This window comes from Quercus robur, chromosome 9 (genome assembly GCF_932294415.1).
Source record: "Quercus robur chromosome 9, dhQueRobu3.1, whole genome shotgun sequence".
Classification (NCBI taxonomy): domain Eukaryota; kingdom Viridiplantae; phylum Streptophyta; class Magnoliopsida; order Fagales; family Fagaceae; genus Quercus; species Quercus robur.
In genome coordinates this window covers 13791205-13810300 of record NC_065542.1, presented here as the reverse complement: position 1 = coordinate 13810300, position 19096 = coordinate 13791205, and the positions used below count along the sequence as shown (strand labels likewise).

The following is a 19096-nucleotide window of genomic DNA, read 5'->3' as shown; positions in this document are numbered from 1 at the left end:
TCGTTAAATACATAACCCTTTTATTTGAAAAATGCAAAAGAAGCTTGTATGAAATTTAAAATCAATAAAGATTGAAGCTTTGGCTGCTTCGTTGATTTTTTTTTTTAAGTATCTAAAGAATATCTCGAAAGAATAAGTAATAATCAAGCTTTATATTTTAATAATTTGAGACAGTTTATAACTGAAAAGTAATTTGCTAAACTCATCAACATGTTAAACCCAAAATATATGTTTCCCAAATGATTGGTGATGAATTAGTTATACAAGAAAAAGAGGAAGAAAGGAAATTTTTCTAGATAATGCTAATCAAATACAAAACCAGTTTTTCTTCATGTGATTAATGGCAAGTGCCTATTTATAACAGCCAAAGTTAATCCCTAAACATGATTAGTTCTTGAGTTAATTGGTTCTCATGCTGAGATAAATAATAATAATAGTAATAATAAATTATTTACAGTTGCAACTAAGATAATATATTTAGAGCCATGGTGGGTTAATCTCTTTTACTACAAGATTTCTAGCCCTGTTTATGGTCATGAAACACAAATACAAATGTTCCTCTAGCTCATCCAGCTGCAAGCTAAAGCTGCAATCATTCTTCTTAAGCTGGTGAGCCACTTCACCGCTAGCTTGAACTCTGTCCTCTCTTCGCTCAAGCCAAAACTTAACCATTGTACGCATGTGTTCCAGCTCATCATTCAGCCTAGCCACTAGCCGGCTTATTGTTTCCAAATCCTTATTCAATATATAACTCCCCTTGGCAGCTGCATCGAGCTGAGCTGCTGATCTTGCTAGCCTTCTGGTTGAAGCCAGCTCAAACGAAGCCGCTATAAGACCCGGTGCAGCCACGAGCAGAGCCATAGCATTAGCTGCAACTATTACAGTTAGCGAAACCGTTAATGCCACGAGACAAATGGCCGAGCCACGTCTTAATCTATTCGCAAGTCGAAGCTTGGCTCGAGCCTTGCCACGTCTTGACTCAAGTTGTTTTAACAATTCGGAGCAACTGGCTTGAATGGTCCGAACCCGAGTGGTTGATGAAGCAGTCGAGGCAAACGGGTTGACGAAATTGGATAACTCGGTTAAGCGGGTCAATGCTATTGGTGACAATTGGGTTTTTTCGAGGGATTGAATGGTGGTTTTAAGATACCGAAATACGCCACGTGCATGTTCAATATTTTTCAATAATAGGCCACATAGGAGAGAAGCATTAGCAGTTTGGGTAAAATAATCAGATAGGAGGGATTGGATTACGGGTCGATTTTGGGCCAAAGCTAGAATACGGGTAATCGTGGGTTGGTCTGGTTCCAAGAGATACTCAACAAAGAGCCGATAGGATGAGAGTCGGGTTGCTGTAGTAGACTCCACTGGGGTACATGTGCTAGAATCTCCATTGGGTAATGTGAGGACACGTGTCCAAAAGTCTAAGTATGATTCAGTACGGAAGGCATTTGCGTATTCCTCACGAACGTCCACGCTGGTTGGTGTGTCAATTGAGTTAGTTCTGGAAGCTACGTTACATACCAAAATAAAGATATTAACAAAATAGCACTTGAAATCTTGATGATTTAGGGCACGTTTGGTACATGTGTTTAAAAACTGAAAATTGTTGTTTAAAAACATTTGTGGAAATACGTGTGGGTGAAAAAGTGCGTTGAAATGCGTGAAATGTTGTTTAAAAAATGAAAATGGTTGTTTAAAAACACAAACCAAACACCCCCTTAGGCCCCGTTTGGTAGAGCATTTTAAATATATATTTTCAATTTTTAAACAACATTACACGTATTTTTACATATTTTTTCATCCACACGTATTTCAAAAAAAAATATAAACAATATTACTTAAATTTCTCAACCAAATGGACCCTTAATGTTTGAACATACAAGGAAATTCTTATTTCGGGCATTTGGTATCCAAATGGTTAAATTTTATCGGTAAATAATGAAATAATTACTGTCATCATTATACAAATTAAGATAAAATTACTAAATTGAAATAGATAAAGTATGAATCCTATAGAAATTGCAAGAAGCAAACTCACAACATGGAAACTGTTAAACAAGGAGCTGACAGGCTCCAACCACATATAAATTGTTTTATTACTAAATTGAAATAAATAAGATATGAAACCTTTAGTAATTACAAGAAGCAAACTCAGTGATCGGTGAACAAGGAGCAGATAGACTCCAACCACATATATCAATATTATAGTTAATTCAAATTTTGCTATAAAAAGCATTAAAACCAACATAATAATGAATAAATAAATATCTAAATTATTTTTTTGTGATTAATTACAAATTAGTCTATAAAATTTTTAGTAAAAATACTTAGCCATTACTCCAATTTAGGTTTGTCCCATTTTGTTCCAATTTGGGCCTTTCTCATTTCATGAGTTTATCTTTTATCTTTATTATCACTTCCTTGATTTTTTTTTTTTTTTTTCAATATGTATTTTGATATCAGTGCAGATGTCCGTATAAATTATAAACTTATTTAGATTTCAATTCTCATGCCCTAAAGAATTGGGTGGCGGACTACGGCCCACCTCGTGATTAATTGTACCTTGAGAAGTAATCTAAAAAGACAAAAGCACCTCATTCTAGGCCCAAGTTCAAGTCCATTTGACTAGGCAAAAAGGCAAATATTTTCTTCTTTCCTATTTGAGCCAAGATCAGGCATTCAAACTCTTTTATGAGTTTTAGCCCCCCACAAATTTTGTTCAATTCTTGACCCGATTTTAGCTATTGATACAATGACCACAAGAAATTACATGTGTCCAGCACAAGAAAATAAACAATTAACAACATTAGGTATATTTAAATTGGTATTCCAAATATATATATATATATATAGTGGTTTTCTTTTTTCTTATTTTGGGTATGATTTTAGGTGCATGAGATCACTTGTCCAATCAAAATTCATGTAAAAAATTGTATCCCATTTTTGGTTTCAATATACCCACCCGAAACACCCCTGCTAGCATAAAAACAAGAAAGTTCGGACAGCAAGTCACATGTTTGAAGATTATATTATAAGTTAATACAACGAATTGCTTTAAATAATTCTGGAGAGAGATTATCATATTCCATTTTCATACTCTTATAATTTAATTAGTCGCAAAGAAAAAATGTAATATAATTATTTTATAAAAAATTAATATAAAATATGTAGATTAAATAGTGCATGTGTCATCTAAAAGTATTCTCTATTTTTATAAGTTTTATGTAATAGAACATATAATGTATTTTGCATTCAACAACAATACATATATACAAATATATATTTATATATATATATATATATATGCGTGTGTGTGCGCCCGCATGTGTAAAATGTAATTTAATAAAAATATTTAAATTACAAAATTATAATATTGTTTTATATAAATGGAGAAGGTGTTATTAAAATGAATTTTTTTAAATATACCATAATCAGTTGACTAATTTGATCATATTTAAGAATATTTTTAAAAAATGTACACTCTCATCCATGGAACACATGTTACATGCTATAATAAGTTTAAATTATCATATAAGTTTAGAATTGTAGCTTTTTTTTTTCTTTTCAAATATAAGTATAATACCTATATTATTGAAACTTGAATTTTAAGGTTTTGAATATTTATCATTTTTTTATTGGTTTTTTAGCACCCATATCTCTAATTTCTAATACCTATTTTGTCTGTACTTTCTAATCCAAAACTAAAGAGTTTAGCTCAAATAGAATAAAATTGCATACTTTTTAATCCAAAAATTAAGGAAAAATGAATTTTTGAGCTAAAAACTGAAAAAAAGTTAACAGAAAAAAAAGAATTAATTTAAAGCCTAATTAATTCAAAATGAACCAAATGAGACTGAATGGTCCGAATTAGACAAAATGAACTAAAGTAGACTGAATTTACATTATTATAGCTTAAAATAAACATAATAACAATAAATGCTACTTTCATCTTTTTGATATTATATAAATTAAACTCATTATCTTCTTCTACTTTATTGGTAAGTTGTCCAAAAGCAAGGCAAGTTGATGGTCTTCAATGAAAGTAAACAATGCTTACCAGTGCATGAAAGAAATTTTCTGACACGAGAGCTAATTCTTTTCCTCATCCTGGCTAGTCAAATGCAAATTTGAAAACTACAAAGAAAATCTAAAAAGAAGTTATTGGATATTATATATAAGGAAGAGGGACCAAAACATAAAGAGTAGCATCTAGCATGTATAAGCTGAAAATACCAACCTGTACGTCTCGATTTCTGAGAGGCTCAAAAAGACACAGGGCTTCAATTCTTCTAACAGTTGAGTAAGAAATTAAAGGGAAAAAGTGGTCCTTATAGCCCAAAAAAAAAATTATGTTGTTTTTGCTTGTAAGGAAAATGGATTTGCTTCTGGTAGTGCACGTTATGTCTTATCTATTACTGATACTTGAAGAAGAAAAATGTAGAATTTTTATTTTATTCAATCATTGCCTTAGACACTTGTTCTGTATTCGGCTCCAAGTTAAGTGGGTGAAGAAAGCTTTGGGAGTGGGCCAAGTTGCAACTTCAGTCTTCAATGACAAGCTCTAATACGAAAGAAGAAGAAATTATACACTAACATAATCAAAGAAGATGAAATCAAGATACTAACTTAATAAAAGTAAATACTATATACATTGATTTTTATTTAGAATCTATATTCAAGAAATTAAACTCTGATCCCTTTCTAACATAATTCTGGCCCCCTTGAACCAAAAATTATATCATCCAAAATACAACAATAAAACTCAGAGCATCCACATAAGTTTGTCTAAATTTTTTTTTTTTTGGTCTATTTTACACTAAGAACTTACTTTTTTCTATTTTGCACAGTTACTTTTACAAAACAACCACATTAGATTATCTATTTTACACTCTATTTTAATTAAATAATCATTTTTAATTTTTTTTACCTTTAATTTCTCCACTTGTTTTCTCCATTCTCTCTATTCGCTCCTTCCCTCATCTCAATGGTCTCTCCTCTCTTCATCCTCTCATCTATTAGCTCCCTCATCTCAAAAAATCTCGCTCCTCTCTGCTCTTTTTCATCACCATCCTCATCCTTCCTCTCTCTCAATTTGTACCACCCTCAATCCACCACTAATCTTTACCTTTTTTCTCGATCTGACCCAGCCAAGACCCCAACGTTTCTGTCTTTCAATTTGATTGGCAACAAGATAGAATCACTGGTTTTTTGGGTTGAAAGCTTTTACGCTTGATCTCACCCATGACTTGAATATGGGTTTTTTGGGTTGAGGTGAAATGGGTCGAGATGAATTTGAGTTGAGGTGAAACGGGTTTTCTAGGTTGAGGCAAAGATTGTATTGCGATTTTCCTTTGAATTTGGTTTACATTTAAAAAGAAAAAAGAAAAAAAAAGGTTGATTTTAGTTTAATTTTTTGTTGATTTTTGGGTCAATAAGGGAGAGGGAGAGGGAGAGAGAGAAGTCAGATGGAGAAAGAAGAGAGGTGAGAGAAAAATAAAATAAAATAAAATAATGATATGCACAGTTACAATAATTATGTATATTTGCACGGTTACTGTAACAATTGTGCAAATTTACACAACTTTAGACAAGCTGATGTGGAAGAATTTTAAGGAATTTTGGGGTTAAATATACAAAGTTGGGCATTTTTTGTATTTTGCATTCACTGGTGTGAATGCAAAAAATTTCCACTAACTCATTTTTTAGCATTTCACACGAGACATGAGATTGACGCGTGACTAATTATAGACGCATGTTGTGTCTATGTCTGTATCTCATCCAATGTTCATATGCATTTGATAAAAGTCAAACCCATTCAAAGTTCTCTTTCTTTATAATCAATAAAGTTTGGGGTTTGTATTTTAATAGTAGAAAAGTTGAGCATTTGAGTGGATATTAGTGTCTGGTGAGTCGGTGACTTAATGTGGGTTGCTAAATAATAAATAAAGATTGTTTTATTTTTTAGTTTACAGTCTTTATATCAAAGACATAAAACAAAGAAGGTGATTCTGAGATTGGTATTTCCAGCTCTATCCTTGAAGGTGATTCTGAGATCTCTACAACCGCTCTTTAGTATGGAAATTGCATACCCTTAGGCAAAGCAACGCTTTGACTTGTGTTCTAGTCAAGAGAGTGAGATTTTGTTCTAGTTTTTAAGTTTGGATGGAGTCTGTTTCTTTATATCTTTATCGTTGTTACAATTCTAATTTACAAGGATTAATTTAAATTGCCGATTTGGCTTTTTTCTCAAAAAAAAAAAAAAAAAAAGGATAAAACAATTGCAAATAGACACAAATGAAAATGCCACACGCCCACGTTACGGCCAATTGCAAATAGACACAATCAGTAAGTTTTTTTTTTTTTTTTTTTGAGAAGAGACACAATTAGTAAGTTAATATTATAATTAGAACTACTAAATTTATAGTTAGTTCAAAACTATACGTTTTTAGTCATAGTCACTTATAACTCTTAGATTAGAAACATAGAGGACTTTTTGAGTTGGATAATTTGGTAAAGATTGAAATTAGATAGGTGTCATTTTATTGGTAATTACTAATTAGTCACGTAAAGGAATTTTGATTCATCAATTTAAAATATTATAGCATAGTGGCTCTTATATTCGTTTAATTAATAACTTAGGCTGTGTTTGTTTTGGGTGAAAATCACTTCCGGAAATGCTTTTCCGTAAAATAGGCTGTTTGGTTGGTCCGGAAAATTTGGTCAAACGGAAAATAATTTCCGTTGACCGTAAAATAAGCCCTTTAATTCCGGAAAAGCATTTCCGTTTTTATTTTACCTTCAAATCACTTCCGGAACTGAGACGTGCAAAGGGAGAAAGAGAGAGAGAAAGAACGACTCACAGTTGCAGCGGAACTGCAGAGAGAGAGAGAAAGAAGAGAGAGTAGGGAGAGTGAATCGGGTCTGATCGTCGCAGCACCATGCCGATCACGATCTCGCCTTCATGCTGATCGCGATCGTAGCACTGCGCCGCGCCGCCGATCTCTCTCTTTCTCGATCTCCCTCTCCCTTTTGAACCGGGTCTAATCGTCGTAACACCACGCCGATCGCAATCTCGCCTTCACGCGCGATCGCAACACCGCGCCAATCGCGATCGCAGCACCGCGCCGCGCGATCTCGCACCCAGATTGCACCCTTCAACTTCGTCGGCGAACCAAGAGCCCAGATCACGCATTCAACTTCGCCGAGATCGCACCCCAGGATTGCACCGAGACGGCACCGATTGCACTGAGATCGCAATTGAGAAATGGTTGGGTTTTGATGAATTTGATCGGATTTGATGAATTTTTTTTGGTTGGGTTTTGTTTCTGTGTTTATCTATTGAGAAATGAGATTATATATTTGTTTGGGAGCTGAGAAAATGTGAGGAAGAAGAAGAAAATGTGTTTTCTATATTATTTTCAGCAACACAACCAAACACTAGAAAATATTTTCCAAAACATTTTTTCAGAATGCAACCAAACATTTGAAAATATTTTCCTTTCCCGTAAATAGCATTTCCGAAAAATACTTATTTTCCGGAAAATATTTTATATAAACCAAACACAGCCTTAGAGTCATAACAATTTTCAACTGCTGTGAAGATTATTGTCTATAGTTTTACTCACCTTTAATAAGAGAAGGTGTCTTGGATTTACTTGTAAGAGATAAAATTCTTTTGGTCAAAAGCTTCTTCTTCTCCTTTCTTTCTTTCTTTTCTTTTTTCCTTTTTATTTTTTTATTTTTTTAAATCTTGAGTTTGTAGGCTGAATATGAAGACTATCCCATATTATTATTATTATTATTAACATTTGAGTTATAATGCATAGTTAAAAGTAGCTGTACACTATAGCTGAGAAACCAAAATATTTGGTTTTAGCTCCACCGATGCAGCTCTAGTATTATAGTTAGTGGTGCTAAAAATAGTAATATGACTTTTTAACACCACCAATAATAATGCTCTAATAAACTGAATTTAGCCATTGGACTTTTGGATTCAATCATTCAACTGCCGAATTCAACATTAATCTATACTACTATTTAAGGGACTTCCTCTGTTTAGACCAGATTTTTTTTTTTTTCATTCCAAAATATCCCTACATCCCTAGGTTTAAGTAGAAACAAAACTAAAAGATAGTCTAGTAAAAATATGTCTAACTTCACTAAAATATTGCCTACAAAATAGGAACATTCTTCCACTAACCCACTTCTTCAAAGTAATTATACTTAAACAACCCATGTTGCTATTGTTCTTTTCCCTAAGTATCAAAAAAAAAAAAAAAAAAAAAATCTAGGAATGTGATGAGTATTATATGTGATGAAATAATTTTTTTATCACACCCCTAAGTTTTTTTGTGATTGAAAAATATAGTAATCCTAAATTATAATAAATGCTCTAAAGTAATATTTACCCAAAAAATAAAAGAACCTCGCGTGCTTGGTCAGAGGCTATATAGTTTGTATTAACTATCTTCTCCTTTTCACGTCACACACCCTAACCACCCCATTCCATGTCACCATGAAATTTGACATTTTAATTGCCAAATTTACACGATTTCGCACTATGAATTGTTGATGCATAAAGTTTGCATTAATCAATTTGGACTTCTAACACCTGTTAAAAAGAGAAAAGTAATCTAAGAAACCACTTCCACTAGGATGAGACCCAGCAGGAAGTCTATGATGCCTAAGTTAGAAAAAATATATATATTTACTAGTATATTCCCGTGCAATGATGACGATTCATATGTAACCTCAAAAAATTAAAAATAAATTATTAAATAAATAGTAATAATAAATTATAAAATAAGTAAATAATTTTAATTAAAAAATTACTTTAAGTTCTAATTATTTAAAATTTAAACTTTATAAGTGTTTATCTATTTTTATATTTTAAAATTCTTTTTGTGCTTTGTGTTAATTTCTTAATATGAGATATGGAATGAGTTTGATTTGATCATTCCTATTTGGGTTATGTTTAATGTAGGTGTAAGGACTCAATTCGTGATGGCCCCAAAACAGTATTGGGTTCGCACGTTGAGGGCCCAAACAATATAATTTGTAGAGAGTGGGTTTGAAAGGCTAGGTTTTGGTCACTGAACGGTGATTAGTCGTGGTGTTCATACAGAATTAAATCATGTTCACTCGGGAAGTCTTTCTCCTCAAGACGGTTTGGAAGACTCTAGTTCTTGGCCTTTTTTCCCAGCCCCTTTCCTGGACTGTTTATTTTTCCTTTTATAGTAGCTTTCACTCCCCTCCCAACGTCCACGTGTAGGTTCAACTTTCCAAAACTGATACTTGTTCCATCAGCCCATACCCAGAGTGGTTGAGGGTGGTTGTAAAAGTTGAAAAGCATTGCTCTGTCTGACGCAGAGTATTTAATGGCAGTAATGGCAGCCTTTCTTTTGTCCTTTGTCGCCATACTGTCCAAGACTCCTTTATCTATCGATGCGGATGTATTCGGCTCTTCCCAAAACTGTTCCTATGCCGTTCTTGTCATTTCTTTTAGAAATGCCTTGGGGATGCCGAGGACAGAATCATCCTCGGCTATGTATCAAAGCTACTTGGACTTTCATTATGTGTCCTCGGCAATTCCTCTCCTCGGCTCGGGCCTTGGGCCCCAATGTAAAAGTGGGCCAGGGCCACAAATTATTGCGTCCCACAACATCTTTTGATAATTGACTTTTCGTTGGAGTATAATTTAAATTTATAAAAATTAGATGATAAAGCATTATCTATATTAAATTACTTTTAAATCTTATCTCTTAATCAAGAGCTTTGTAGTTTAATATCCTAGTAAAATATTAATTTAATAAGATGCAACTTGGGGAAATAACAAAAACAAAAACGTGGGTTGTGTGAGATTTTTAAGTTTAGAAAATTTTTATAATAGACTTCTAGTTTGAATAGAATTTAAATTTGTTTTAAATTATTGTTAAATCTTATCACTTAGTCAAAACATGGTTTTTTTTTTTTTTTTTTTTTTTTTTAAAGAAAGATCAAAATCGTGGGTTGTTGTGTGAGATTTAAGTTTAAAAATTTTTTATAATAGACTTTTAGTTTGAATGAAATTTAAATGATTAAATTTACCTATATTAAGCAGTTGTTAAATATTATTATCCCTTAATTGAGGAAATATATCCTAAAAAAAATTAATTTACTAATTAGTGAGAGTAGCCACTTGGCTTAAGCATGGCTTTTAAGCTCAACTTTTATTATATAGTAATTGAATCATGCATCTTGAGGAAAAAAAAACATGGGTTGTGTGAAATTTAAGGTTAGAAATTTTTGATAATAGACTTTTAGTTTGAATAGAATGTAAATTTTTTTTAGATTATTGTTAAATATTATCCCTCAGTTAAAACATTTTTTTTTTTTTTTTAAGAAAGAAAACATGGGTTATTGAATGAGATTTATGTTTAGAAATTTATTATAATAGATGTGGGGCCGGGAAATTTGTGGTCCCGGCCCACTTTATATTAGGGCCCAAGGCCCCGGCCGAGGAGACCTATTGCCGAGGACGCGTAATGAAACCCCTAAAAAGGCCTAAGGATGTGGCCGAGGACAATCTCACACTCAGCATCCCACATGACACCTAAAAAAAGAAGAACGAGTTTAATGCAGGGACAAGACAAGTGAAAAAGCTGTCAATACTGTAATAAAGAGTTTTGCGTCTGACAGGTCCATGCTCCTCACCATGCTATTCAACTTTTACGTCTACTCCCAACCACTTTAGGTATGGGCTGATAGGACAAGTCTCCATCCCAGAATGTAAAACTTACACGTGGACATTGAAAGGGAAGTAATTACTAGTATAAAATGGAAGAAGAACCAGGAGAGGGGGGGAGCCTAAAAAATGGAGGAGGAGAAGAACACTAAACTCCTCGGACGGGGTCCGAGGACAAAAACCCCATAGGATGAACTGAGGAACGGTCTTGTCAGTCACGCCAAGTCCACCCTCGTACGAACTTCCATAAAAACCACACCCAGACCGCTGTCCAGTGACCAAGGTCCAGCCTTTCAAGCCCACATTCTACAAATTATATTGTTCGGGCCTTTATATTCGAGTCCAATGTTATTCTTGGGTCCTTAATAATCGTGTCCCTACAATTGGCGCCATCTGTGGGGAGGCTTGCGCGTTGGCACAGGTGGTGGCGGAATCAAGCCTCTATCGAACGAGGGTCTGCGAAAGCTCCTCCATTTCCAACAACATGCTGTTGTTGTCCCGACATAAATTTCCGCTAGGGGCTACGTCTCGCAGTGCCAATTGTGCGGGCAGCTCCAGGGGTTTCCAACATCAAGCTAACGCCCCCCACCTTGGACAAGGGGCTAATCTTCGAAAATAAAAGAAAGCGATATAAAAGAAAAAGTACGAGTTTTGGACAGAACCAAGGCCTTGTATGGTCCTCGGACTCGAGCCTATGGGGAAACCAACTACTTAAAAGAAAAAGTACGAGTTTTGGATAGAACCAAGGCCTTGTATGGTCCTCGGACTCAAGCCTATGGGGAAACCAACTACTTAAAAGAAAGAGTACGAGTTTTGGACAGAACCAAGGCCTTGTATGGTCCTCGGACTCAAGCCTATGGGGAAACCAACTACTTAAAAGAAAAAGTACGAGTTTTGGACAGAACCAAGGCCTTGTATGGTCCTTGGACTTAAGCCTATGGGGAAACCAACTACTTAAAAGAAAAAGTATGAGTTTTGGACAGAACCAAGGCCTTGTATGGTCCTCGGACTCAAGCCTATGGGGAAACCAACTACTTAAAAGAAAAAGGTGTTATCAAAATACGGCCAAAGTTCCCCACTACTCGACAACCCTCTCGGATGGCTTATTTTGGGTTCCTCATTCTCGAATGACTACCTCACGCGCATTACAAAACACTCAGCTGTTGTCTCGGTTAGTCTCATAAGTTTAGTCCCCTATTGGTTGGTATTGTTATATTTGATAGTCTCAATAAGTTTAGATTAATAGCTTTTTGTTACAAGGTTTCCTGCCCTAAGAATTATTAAAGAAAAATATACATGAAATACATCTATTCACGAAATAATTACTGCAGAAAAGAAAAATATTTAAAAGGAAACAGAATTATCTTTTATTAAGACAAAGAAATGGTACAACGTACAATGAAGGAGCTCAAGTAAACCTATACTAAAGGTTAACCACATAAACAAAAAGAAAAGATACAAAGGAGAGAGAAAGAAGCTGAAAAAGAGGTGCAGAGAAGAGAGATGCAGCAGTTCCAAGATGTTGTCTAAGGAAATCATTTCTCAATACTTTTACATGCCCATAACTCAAGCAGCAAAAGAACTTGACATGGGATTAACACCTTTGAAGAAAAGGTGCAGGGAGCGGGGTGTTTGTAGGTGGCCACCCAGGAAGTTGATGAGCCTCCATATTAGCAGCGCTCGCGATGGAGCGGCTAATGCTGACGATGGAAAATTTCACTGCTGTCGCACCAAAAATCTGACGCGACCAGTGCCTACTTCAGATTTTGACTAAAAGAGGCGGAGGAGTCACTCCCACCTTATGAAAACGGAGAATAGTCTTGAGTCTCTGTCTCCCTTGCCCTGACCGAGCCATCTTGAGACTTGGAGAGACCCAGTGCCTCTGGAGCGGGTGTGGTTCCTTCACCCTCACTCGTGCCTCGAACATACCACTCTAAGGCTTGATTGCGCTAGAGACGAAGACTAGGAGCACAGCTGAAGGGTTGAGAATTTGAAGGGGACAGAGGATTTTGTACGTGAAAGGAGTAACCTCATATCCTGCTTCTTATATAGAGGGCAAGTTGGAGGCATTTAATCTACGCAGGTTCCCAAGAAATGCTACAACCGAGACGGTTTTTGCTCAACTTCCAGCGCTGTTTGCAACCATAAAGTTTAGATAGCCTCATGAAGGAGGCATATTAATGGCGCGCCTCGAGCACTGAAACGTCGAGGACGCCGTGCAAGTAAATCTAGAAGGATGTCTCATAATCCGACACGCCTCCCATACAAATGGATAAACCCCAACATTAATGAAGTGCAGAGCTGGGCAAGCCATGGTTTGGGCCTAACATCACCAAAACCCTCTTCCCCAACCATGAGGTCGAGCAGCAGGATTTTGAGGGGCTATTGTGGGGCCGGGAAATTTGTGGTCCCGGCCCACTTTATATTAGGGCCCAAGGCCCCGGCCGAGGAGACCTATTGCCGAGGACGCGTAATGAAACCCCTAAAATGGCCCAAGGATGTGGCCGAGGACAATCTCACACTCAGCATCCCACAAGACACCTAAAAGAAGAAGAACGAGTTTAATGCAGGGACAAGACAAGTGAAAAAGCTGTCAATACTGTAATAAAGAGCTCTGCGTCTGACAGGCCCATGCTCCTCACTATGCTATTCAACTTTTACGTCTACTCCCAACCACTTTAGGTATGTGCTGATAGGACAAGTCTCCATCCAAGAATGTAAAACTTACACGTGGACATTGAAAAGAAAGTAATTACTAGTATAAAAGGGAAGAAGAACCAGGAGAGAGGGGGGGGCTAAAAAATGGAGGAGGAGAAGAACACTAAGCTCCTCGGACGGGGTTCGAGGACAAAAACCCCATAGGATGAACTGAGGAACGGTCTTGTCAGCCACGCCAAGTCCACCCTCGTACGAACTTCCATAAAAACCACGCCCAGACCGCTGTCCAGTGACCAAGGTCCAGCCTTTCAAGCCCACACTCTACAAATTATATTGTTCGGGCCCTTTATATTCGAGCCCAATGTTATTCTTGGGTCCTTAATAATCGTGTCCCTACAATAGATTTTTAATTTGAATAGAATTTAAATTTGTTGAAATTTAAATGATTAAATTTTACCTAAATTAAACAGTTGTTAAATATTATTATCCCTAAATTAAGGAAATATATCCTCACAAAAAATATATAATTAATTTACTAATTAGTGAGAGTAGCCATTTGGTGCAATCACAGCTTTTAAGCCCAATTTTTATTATATAGTGAGTGTTTGGATTCACGTTTTTCCCTCACATTTGCGTTTTGTGTGTGTGTGTGTGTGTGTGTTTTTTTTTTTTTTTTTTTTTTTTTTAGCGCCTATGAATAGTAACCGCACTGTTCATGCACACGGATTCACTGTGCAAGAGACAAAGTGCACTGTTCACACGCTGTTTACAGGTCTTACGGCACTATTTACACATTTAAAAATTATTTTTCTACAGTGTTTTCGGTTTTCAGCAAAATAAGTTGTATCCAAACGGACCCATAGTATATATATCCTGATTATTTTACGAGAACAACATTTTTTTTTTGGCTGTTTCAATGTTTTTCTCATAGCTATTCCTAGTTTAGATTTCCCAATAAAAATTATATACGCATGCTATTGTATTGTTTTTTTCTTGAGCCATTTCCTTTACCATGGATATAATTAGCTCATATTGAGTGAGTGTTTGGATTCACGTTTTTCCCTCATGTTTTCGTTTTTTGCGTTTTTTTTTTCCCCAGTGCGTATGAACAGTAACCGCACTGTTCATGCACATGGATTTACTATGCAGGAGACAAAGTGCACTGTTCACGCACTGTTCATGGGTCCCACGGCACTATTCACACATTTAAAAATTATTTTGCTACAATGTTTTCAGTTTTCAGCAAAATAAGTTGTATCCAAACAGATCCTGAGAAGCATAACTGCCTCCATTATGGGTGATATTTTAGTCATGTAATTGTTACTTCTCATAATGGGGTGTAATGGTTTCTCTAAGTCGAACTCTAATGGCATAGTGTGCTCACGTGTGAGGGTTCTTGGATTATTTCATACACATTATGTATGAATGAATGTATTCAAGAATCAAGATATAATTAAGGGTGGCTATTGTATTATAGGAATTAGGATTCAAGTCTTTATATACAAAATAGACTAAAAATTATAATTATGTGAGTTTCAATTAGTTTAATTAGTAATAAAGTCTCTTATTGTTGAATAAAAAATCTAAGATTTGAACCCTGCTTACACCAACAATTCATTGGTATCTTGACCAAATAATAAATAACAATTATCATGGAATAGACACCATAGAAGAAGGCCCTTTTGTAATGATACTTTGAGCTAAGTAATGTGTTTGACTTTGGTGAGAGAGTGTAATTAAATGTGTGTGTGTTTAACAGTTAGTTTGTTTCTTGTATAAAAAAAAAAAAGACAGTTAGTTTGTTTCTAAAAATATATATATATATATATATATATATATCAGTTACAGAAAGAAAAAAACATAATCCTAATTTGCACGTAACCCAAACATTTATCTTATCTCCATTCTTATTTATTCGATTATTTCTGCGATATTTTCTTATCATGATAACATTACTAACCACAAGTTTTGGACCTTTCGGTAGTTGGACGAAGTCTTAACTATCCAAGTTCATGAACTGATCTTTTACTCTCTCATTTTAATACCATAACTGATCTCTACTTGTGACTTAGATTCTCAAGCAAGGTATGTTCCTGAACCTAGAAAGTAAATGGACATCCATTACCATCTTCTTGTTTTTGTGTTTGTGGAAGCATCCAAATCCAAATCTCCAACTAAACAAGTTTTCTCCTAGCCCTATCCTCGTATCCAAACGCCATAATATTATTCCCCACCACATGAAGAAGCCTAGCATATTCTAGCATTATTCTCTCTTTTTTGAAAAAACAAAGGTTCCCCACACGGCAGGCAAAGATGCCTAAACCCTAAAGCCAAGCCACTAATTGCTGCTGGCATCTTTCTTGACGTTTCACCTTATATATCACAAACAAATGGTGTCGCAACAAAACACAAGTCATGCAAAGATGCCAACCTTAAGATGCTAGCTAGCTACACTCTAATGTAAGTTATTTAAAATTAAAATACGACATTTATATGTTTACATTCACTGTTTATGTAAATTGTACATAATTGTATACATTTGCGTGGACAATGTACAATATTATACATCATTTATGCGAACATCGCTACAAAAAACGTGGATTATAACAACGCGTGTAATACCCATTAAAGTTAACATGAACAGCTAAATATAATAACATAATTTTTTCTTTAAAATAATAATAAAAAGACTTTTTGGGTCTCCCACTCGGAATCCTTGAGCTAATGAGAGCACGTTCATACCTTGACTTTGTTGTATGGTGGGGCAGTTAGATTAGGTTCAAATCTTTTAATTAAAAAATGGTTCCGTTATGTGGGTTTGGATCCGCGTTTCCAAACCCACGTTCGCCTTTTCTGGCGATTTTTTTTTTTTTTCAACGTGTGAACAGTAACATCATATGTGTGTGAACAGTAACATCATATGTGAGCACCGTAAAGGGACAAAATGTACTGTTCACATACTATTTACGCGCTGTTCATGAGTCTCACGATACTATTCACCTATTTAAAAATTATTTTGTTACAATGTTTTCAGTTTTCGGTTTCAACAAAAATAAGTTGTATCCAAACGTTATTTTGAGAAAGTTTTTATGAGAAATTAAAAAATCTGTCAAAATAGTAAATTACTTTTTCGTTTTGTCATAAAATGTTTTCTAAACTGGGTTACTAATATATATCTTAAGGACACACATTAATAAATCCCATTAAAAAAATTTCAAGTTAGTGAAACACGACCACGTTATAACGTCATCATGGGCATAAAAGACATTGACATGCTTTTTCTTAGTCTACTTTGCGTTTATTATTATGATGTTAATGTTTATGGTTAATATCTTTTCTTAGTAACACCATAGTTTTCGAAGAAGATATATATATATATATATATATATATATATTAGAGTAATATTAGGATCACATAAAATGACATAATTTTTACTATAATTTACATAACAAATTATGAGTAGTAGATATGTGATGATGGGTCCATGTGAGAACACACCTCTATCACTTACAACTCGTCACACCGCAAGTTATAGCAAAAAGTTATGTCATTTTATGTTGTCCTAACATTACTCATATGTAGGGTCTTTGTTCAGGACAAGCTCCTATTTCTTGTACTTATTAGAGACTCTAGAGTAAAAAATCCGAGTTGGCATCAAGTCTATCTCAAATGATTTAAGCACGCGAAGGAAAGAACCTAAACCGTCCTCAGCCTTATATTTATTTATATTGGTTGCATTTTATTTATTATATTCGGCAAATAAACTAAATAAATACTAAAACCCAAAATTTCGCTTTCTTCTTTTTAAAATCCTTATCTTTTTTTATGTGACAAGCCTATTTCAAACTTGTTTATCCTAATCCTAATTGTCTCTCCCCTTGATGATATTTATCTTTTATTGACATTATTTTTCATCTAAATCTAATGTTCCTTTTCGTCCTGGTAACAGCAAATTAAAAACTAATTGTTTTTTTTTTTGTGAAAACTAATTAGTGTTTTAGTTTAATGATAAAAAACAATTATTATGAAGCGAAATTCATGTTCATATGTTAAAATTCTATGATCTATCTATCTTTCAAAAATGGAAAAAAAAAAAAAAAAAAAAAGTAACAACTAAATTAATTCTATCTAAATTTATTATCAACCACCCAAATATAGAAAGTACACAATGCATATGGATTATCTCAATTCTCGCATCCTTACTCCATAGTCCATAACACATTTAGGAATTGCTACTATGCTAGTAATATATGGATAATAAAGAAAGCTCACTTATTCTAAATTTTTCCCTAGGGAGATTTGAGTTCTAAATTTCTATGTTTTTACCAAGAATCTCCATTAATATTAGCAAGAAGCTCTTGAAATCCAAGAGTTAAAGTTTGATCCAGTACTCCGATGTATTAAATAGAATACTAGTCCAACATCAAGGTAAGCCAAGTCCGAATTCCAATTGGACTTCTTAGAGCATCCACTGATGTGGATGCAAAATCTTGTATAATAGAAAAAGACACCACTTTTACACATTTTGCCTCAAAAATGCTCCACATCAATGCTTTTAAAAATGTGTAAAGATGTGTATATTTATTCACTTGCTACAATAACCGTGTATATTTACACGGTTACTATGCTCTTCTATTTATTATTTTAATAATTTCTCATTGTCTATGGGTCATACGCATCTCACCTCACTCTCCCTTTCTTCATTTGATCAAATCATCCTCCATTGCCGCCGATCATCTTTTACTTGCCGCCAATAAATCATCAAGCCACGCCGATCATCAAACCACGCCGATCACCAACCATGCCGATCAAATCATCAAACGAAGGCCTCTCCGATCATCAAACCACGCCGATCAAATCATCAAATTGTCAGTGGGTTTTGGGTTGGGTGGGTGATGATTTGGCTTGACTGGGTTTCGGGTTGGGTGGGTGATGAATGAGTTTGGGATTGACTGGGTTGGTTTTTCTTGATGATGCTGGTTAGGTGGTGATGATGGTGGCTGGGTGTGGAAGGATCGTTGGTAGTGATGGGTCTGTGAGAGAGAGGGGCGATGAGGGAGAGAATAATAAAAAATTGTAAAAGAATGAATATTTTATAGAATAAATGTGTAAAATAGATAAACTGATGTGTGTATTTTATAAAAATGAGTGTGTAAAATATAAAAAGTAGATTTTTTTTTTTTTTATATAAAATAGACGAGAAGTTTGCATCCACATCAGTGGATGCTTTTACCCTTCTAAAAATGTCATTTTTATTTTTCCCAAGTGTGCACTGTGTAATGTCCCTAACTCCCTGGAGTCTTTTGGTTGAATATTGCTAAATCCGAAATTTATTTGCGTTATAGGTACTGTTTCAATTTATTTAGCGAAATGAGGAAAGAGAGTGAATTTTGGCAACACCGTTGCCGAAATTCAATAAAAGTATGAGAGAGAAAGAGGAAAAAGTGGGAGAGAGAAAATTTTAAATTTCGGCAACGATGTTACCGAAATACCTGCTGCCCAAATTTCTTGCCCGAAAAAAAAAAAAATATTGCGGCAATGCCATTGCCAAAATAGGGCGAAAAAAAATTGGTAATTGTGGCAATGCCATTGCCGAAAATGGGAGGGAAAAAAAAAATTGGAATGGAATTGTATTTTTTTTGTCAATTGTGGCAATGTCATTGCCAAAAATGGGAGGAAAAAAAAAAGTGGTTGTCGAAATCTGGGGAGGA

General features: G+C 34.7%; 1 protein-coding gene across 4 annotated transcripts; it reads right to left on the bottom strand.

Annotated features, from left to right (window-relative positions):
* Positions 1-303: 303 nt before the first annotated feature.
* On the bottom strand, positions 304-4381 carry LOC126699807 (UPF0496 protein At3g49070). Of its 4 annotated transcripts, none has more exons than XM_050397783.1 (3): positions 4241-4381; positions 4061-4150; positions 304-1477 (listed from the first exon to the last, which is right to left on the bottom strand). In XM_050397783.1, exons 2-3 carry the CDS (start codon positions 4066-4068, stop codon positions 478-480), a joined length of 1008 nt encoding a protein of 335 aa, XP_050253740.1. In that variant the 5' UTR covers positions 4069-4150; positions 4241-4381; the 3' UTR covers positions 304-477. The 4 variants fall into 4 exon arrangements, with proteins under 4 accessions (XP_050253740.1, XP_050253739.1, XP_050253741.1 ...); XM_050397782.1 differs by having other exon boundaries at positions 304-1511; positions 4061-4137; XM_050397784.1 differs by having other exon boundaries at positions 4061-4137.
* Positions 4382-19096: the final 14715 nt, after the last annotated feature.

Bases quoted from the DNA above. Each gene is read 5' to 3' on its own strand.
- LOC126699807 (XM_050397782.1), bottom strand. From the start codon at position 4,109: ATGAGGAAAAGAATTAGCTCTCGTGTCAGAAAATTTCTTTCATGCACT. The intron at 1,512-4,060 runs GTAAGCATTGTT...TATGTAACGTAG, and splicing joins AAAATTTCTTTCATGCACTG to CTTCCAGAACTAACTCAATT.